This window comes from Sinocyclocheilus grahami, unplaced genomic scaffold, assembly GCF_001515645.1.
Source record: "Sinocyclocheilus grahami isolate Dianchi unplaced genomic scaffold, SAMN03320097.WGS_v1.1 scaffold1002.1, whole genome shotgun sequence".
In the NCBI taxonomy this organism is placed as follows: Eukaryota; Metazoa; Chordata; class Actinopteri; order Cypriniformes; family Cyprinidae; genus Sinocyclocheilus; species Sinocyclocheilus grahami.
The window spans coordinates 143,548-149,665 of record NW_015506181.1 but is presented as its reverse complement, the minus strand read 5'-3'; the positions used below and the strand labels follow the sequence as shown (position 1 = coordinate 149,665).

Sequence of the window (6,118 nt, the reverse complement as noted above, 5' to 3'; positions counted from 1 at the left end):
CCACTGCTCCAGGTGTGTGTTCACGGTGTGTGTGTGCACTGAGGATGGTTAAATGCAGAGCACTAATTTCTAGTATGGGTAACCATACTTGGCCACATGTCATGTCACACTCACGTCACTTTCTAAAGAAAGCCAGATTACCTGAAAACGTAAGTACAACAAAGGTGAAATTTTGCAATATTTACCCTGAAACAAAATATACTGAAGCACCACGATGACCAGGGACTAACAACTTCTTACAAACATGTTTAAGGGAGAAAAATAACATCAATCTGTATCTAAAAATGTTAAAACTCAATCTACCAAAATCAAACCCTACATCTTTGAGGGTTAAATACACAGTATTCAAAACTAAAAATTTAATACAGAAATTTTTTTTACTTTTTTAAAAGTTATAAGTTCCATGCTCAGGAACCCAACAAATCTCACCAGAGGAACTCGGTGTGCAGCGTGCACCAGCGCTGACCCCTGCCTGCCTGTCCTGGGCCCTCCAGAACTCGATTCTGTCTGATTACCTCAGCCAGCCAGTTCCCGCTGCCATTTCTCATGACATACCGATCCAAAAACACCAACTGACTCTCTGGCCCATAGAACCAGTTATAGTTGGAATCTGCGATTGCAACCGTTCTCTGAAAACCTGCAGGAGCAAAAAATACATTGAAACACTCAAAACCTAATACGAGTGTGAAAGATTAGGTCAACAGGAATCGGTTCTTTTTGTTTCCTACAAACTGCACAATAAGTGTTGATTTTCAGTCAGTGAGTAGAAGCTTGTTTGACTGCTGTAAAAACTTTTTAATTTTAGAGGTTGGGCGAAGATTAAAGGAAGAGTAGCAGTTTACTGTGAAAAGGGATATTAAACCTAGCAACCACTAGAAAATATTTAGCCAGAATGAATCACTTTTGTGTAAAAGAACGACAGCAGTAAGCACTGTCTTTAGAGGGGAGCATTTAACTAATGAGAGTTTGATGTTAGTATTTTCACCAGTTTGTTTTAGTTTCCACAGAGAGCCAAAACACTTGCTAGCTACACTGATATAAAAATACAAAAACGGCTAAGAAGAGGCCATATAGTCCTAACAGTACTGCATCTGTGTGCATTCCCAGAGGGGATAGACTGAGAGATAGACTGAGTGTATTGTGACTGCTAACTCTCTCTGTCTCCTGATTTGTTGCTTAAGGTTTTGGTTTCCACTACAATAAAATGGCTTTTGGCAGGAGGTTGCAAACTGTCCAAACCTGACTTGTCTGTAGACGCACACAAACAGCTTGCCAGCTCTTAGTTCTTTGATGTGCACAGAGAGCTATTGTTGCAGTTACAACTCATGGTCTGAACTTTGGTTTGGTGCTGGCTAGGTTACCTATTTATATTACCTTAGACCAGGCAACTGATCTGCAAAAGGAGTTTATTACTGTACTATGACCAGTGTTGGGGGTAACGCATTACAAGTAACGCGGGTTACGTAATCAGATTACTTTTTTCAAGTAACTAGTAAACTAACGCATTACTTTTTAATTTACAAGAGAATATATGAGTTACTTTTTCAAATAAGTGATGCAAGTTACTTTCTTTTTTTCAATTTATTGACTGACAGCTCTCCTGTCCTCATGTTGAGAGAAATCAGATGTTACTGTAGTTCTAAAATAAATATGAATATGCATTAATTCATCTCATTCACACACACACACAAAAAAAACACAGATTCAGTATTCCTCAAAATGAATAAAAATCTGAAAACTCAGAATATGACGCAAACCTGCAATAATTAAATGTTAAACAACACAAATATCCTTTATGTATTTAATCCCATTCTATTAACCAATGTCTTTGCTTCTGAGCTTCGATGATCCAGTTCAACCGTACTAATAAGCACAAATTACGCTAGACAAACATTTGTGTGTCTTTTTTTATTGCTGAAGTGTGTTGAATTTTCTTCTTCTGCATTCAGCTGTACGGATGTAAATGTACTTTCCCTTCAGCCTGAGGCTTATTCATTTCACTTTTGGTGTGAAAAGGCTTTTATATTTGCCAAAAATATAACTTTTTTATTTTAAAAACAAACAAGCAAGCCCTGTCCAGATTTAAGAAGTAACGCAAACGTAACACATTCCTTTCCATAAAAAGTAACTAAGTAACGTTAGGTACTTTTTTTATGGAGTAATGCAATATTGAAATGCATTACTTTTAAAAGTAACTTTCCCCAACACTGACTATGCCTGACTATACAAAGCACTTTATTACCACAATTGTCTGCTAGTAACATTTTTAAAGGGGGCATATCCTGAGAAATTAAAAAAGGTAAAAAAAAATGAAAGCAACGTGTAACTTTCAAAACTGAAGGTGCATTTATTGTAACAAAATTTGTCAATCTGTCAAACACTTTTACACTGGACCCAACAGCAAAACTGAAGCCCACATAAAGCAAACAGTTACTCATTTTCAAAATGGGTGATTTACATACTATAGATGTTACAACCGCAGCAAAATGTCCCATATAGTTCTAAGGATATTATGAATTACGACCTTTTTGCAGACAAAAAAACCCTTTTAATTGGACCTCGGGTAAAGAAATGAAACGTTAAAACATTTGCAATATGATACCTCTAAATGCTGTGCTTGTAATGGTCACAGAATGAAGCAAAGCAAAGTCTTACCAGGCAACACTGTCCTGTAGAGAAATGCAAAGTGTTTGTGCAGCCAGGGGTGATTGAAGTGGCCGATATCAAAGTGCCTCTGTACCAAAAACATGTACTGAAAGAGTGAACGAGTGGTGTAAGTTCCATACGCCACACCCTCATACAGAGACCCATCAGTCACATCTCGGAGAAGAACCATGGACTTTTCCATGATGGCCAGAGCCTGTTTTGTCCAGAGGTACGCTTCCTGGAGGTATCCTGAAATACAGAGCAAAGTAGTAAAAATGGCAGCATAGAGAACAATTTGTTGTGATCAGAAGGCCGTTTTCATGAATAGGGTGAACTTTAGACATTATCTTTTAACATATGAAGAGTTCAGATGCAAAAGCTTCTAAGTGCCGTCTGAAATTTTCATCTAAAATTAGGATTTTTAGCAGGCTCCTCTGTTTAGGTTCAGTAATTTTACTCTAATGGCAATGTATAGGTCCTTTTCTATGCAATTAAAGTGAAATAACTGAACATAAATGTAGGAGCCTGATAAAAATCCTCATTTCAGATTAAAATTTCAGATGGCACTTAGAGGCTTTTGCATCTGAACTCTTCACATTTAAATAAATGTAGCAAAAAAAAACTTCCATTTAAAAAAATGTTTGAATTCTCTATTGAACACTATATTATGTTCACTAAGGCTGAATCCAAAATAGAGTAACAACAGTAATATTGTGAAATATTATTAAAATTGAAAATAATTCATTTAAAACAATTTATTCATAGGTGATGTCGAAGCAGGGTTTTAAACAAAGTTAAGTGGTTTTCATTTCCCTTTTTACTCTTAGGAATGTAATCATTTAATACATTTCAATAATTTAAAAGTTTAGAGCATAAGTATCGAATCGGTATCGATATCGATGATACTGCCTTGAAAAATATCGGTATCTTATCAAAAAACAAAATAAGGGGTATCGCCCATCCCTACGGGAAATGGTGAACCCAGAGCGAAGCTGGAGCGGAGTGATTATTAAATGCTGGGAGCGCGGAGGGGAAATTGTTGCCATTCCACTCACATACTCTGATCAGAAGCAAGGAAACAGACAAGGAACTAATAGATAGCTATATGGAAACAAATGATCTAATTGAGGAACTAGGGAAACCAAAACAGCAACTGAACACATGAAAGTTGTGACACTTACACTCTTAAAAATAAAGGTGCTTCAGAAGGTTCTTCAAGCGATGCCATAGAAGAACCATTTTTGGTTCCACAAAGAACCATTCAGTCAAAGGTTCTTTAAAGAACCATCTCTTTCTTACCTTTTTATAATCTGAAGAACCTTCTTTCCCCACAAAGAACCTTTTGTCAAACAGAAGGGTTCTTCAGATGTTAAAGGTTCTTTATGGAACCATTTAGATAAAAAGGTTCTTCTATGGCATCGTGAAGCACCTTTATTTTTAAGAGTGTAGTTGACAATCAGCATTTTCAAAACATTTGGCATCTTCAGGAAAAAAACTAAACAATTTGTTTCTTTAAAACACGGATTTTCTTTTCAACTTCAAATATACAGCACATGTTGCACTGAAAGAAATATTTTTCTTGATCTTGAACTTCAGCATCACAATTTGTTCATTCACATGCAAGAAAAATGCCTGAGACTCGAGACTTGCCTAAGCTGAAACAAATCCAAAAATGTCATAACATAACTAAACAATTTAATTTCTTAAATGGTGTAAGGAAAATAGCGCTCAATTTTTACACAATGTTTCAAAGTGCTGCTTTCTGCAATAAGCCTGGAATAGTTTTCTCATGTGCGTGTACTGTAAATGGGCTTGTGTCAGCAAAAAGCAGTTCTTAGCCGTTATATCTAGCTCATTTCAGCATAGAGAGATCAGACAGAAACCAGAGATCCCTTTAACCTCAGCAAGTTATGTTTGATGGTATAAATGATTAATTGTACAAGTTATAATTATGAGCCTGGGAATCAGAAGACACACAGACACCAAGACTTGTTGCAAACCTCAGTAAAGCTTTGTGAATTCCTGTACTAATTTGAGCTAAACTCTTAGTAAAGAGCTAAACTCTTAGTATAACACCACCTTTGACATGCACAGCAAGACTTAATTTCAGGAAAATGTTTCAAATGTACTCTACCTGCATGCTTGGGTGAGTATGAGAAGAAACACATGAATATTTAGACCACAGCTCATCAGTATATTGAGTAATCCTGTCACACCACAAATTTACTAGGCACACCCACAAACAGCTATCTAAGTTATTCCTCACACACACACACACACACACACACACACACACACATGCAGGAATTACCCTCAGTGAACAACATTTACATAAACATGATATCACCCTGCTCTGTGGATTGTGGATTCAGACTGCATAAACCCAGCTCTCAAGCCCGAGTTATCAAAGCACAAATGATGTACTATCTGGCTGCACCATATTAAGGAAACATCCACACTGGAAAACACCCTGCATGCCACAAAGCCCTTTATTTTTTTTCCATCTAAATATTTTCCTCATTTTCATTGCTTTTAACATTATATCTTTTTTTTTTATATTTCCATGTTTTTTCTTCTACTACAGTCTTTTTCTGTTACATTTCACACAAACAAAGTATGTTCCAATATTAGTCATGTAATTTTGAGCGGTTACACTTTACTTGAAGGGGTGTGCATAAGACTGACATGACACCTTCATAATCATAACATGACACCTACATAATCAAGACATGACACATGTCATGAATATGAAGGTTTTTTATGCATGTTTATGACAACTGTCATTAAGTGTCATTCGCTCAGTTATGTCATTTTTAATGCAAAGATGACATTGTTTGAGATGTATTTGTTATGGGCTATGGTTAGGGGTAAGGGTAGGGGTAGGGTTAGGTTAGGGTAAGGTCAATTAGGTAAATGTCATATTTGCATTAAAAATGACAAAACTGAGCGAATGACACTTAATGACAGTTGTCATAAACATGCATAAAACCTCCTTCATATTCATGACATGTGTCATGTCATGATTATGAAGGTGTCATGTCAGTCTTATGCACACCCCTTCAAGTAAAGTGTTACCCATGTTTTTACTCCAAACTCATTTCATAACGTCAGTCGAGTGTTTGAAATAAATCCTTCTGTGAGATGATGCGGCTTCTTACACAGAATAAGGCAGAGTTGTAGTACTTGGACTCGGGACTTGGACTCTGACCTCAATTGTGAATGAACTTGGACTTGGATGGACTCGGGTGGACTCGGACTTGGATATTTTGGACGCAGAAATTTTTCAGAGTACAGACGAATCCATGTCGTGTGTAATATAAAATAAAATTAAAAAAGTAACAACATAAAATTAATATGAAAAGACATTAATGTAGTGTCTGGACCAATCAGACACACCATTTTTCATTTGATTTAACAAATCAATTATTCATTAGATTAACAAATCATCACAGTCCCCTCACCCAATAAACTG

General features: G+C 36.3%; 1 protein-coding gene across 1 annotated transcript in view; it reads right to left on the bottom strand.

The window, feature by feature from the left end:
- The window catches only part of LOC107565442 (dermatan-sulfate epimerase-like), a 31,047-nt gene that overhangs the window by 2,780 nt on the left and 22,149 nt on the right, over positions 1-6,118 (bottom strand). Inside the window, exons 4-5 of the mRNA XM_016250683.1 lie at positions 2,656-2,895; positions 430-637 (exon numbers count right to left, since the gene is read on the bottom strand). Coding sequence (XP_016106169.1) covers positions 430-637; positions 2,656-2,895 — 448 coding nt within the window. The remainder of the gene's footprint in view (positions 1-429; positions 638-2,655; positions 2,896-6,118) is intronic.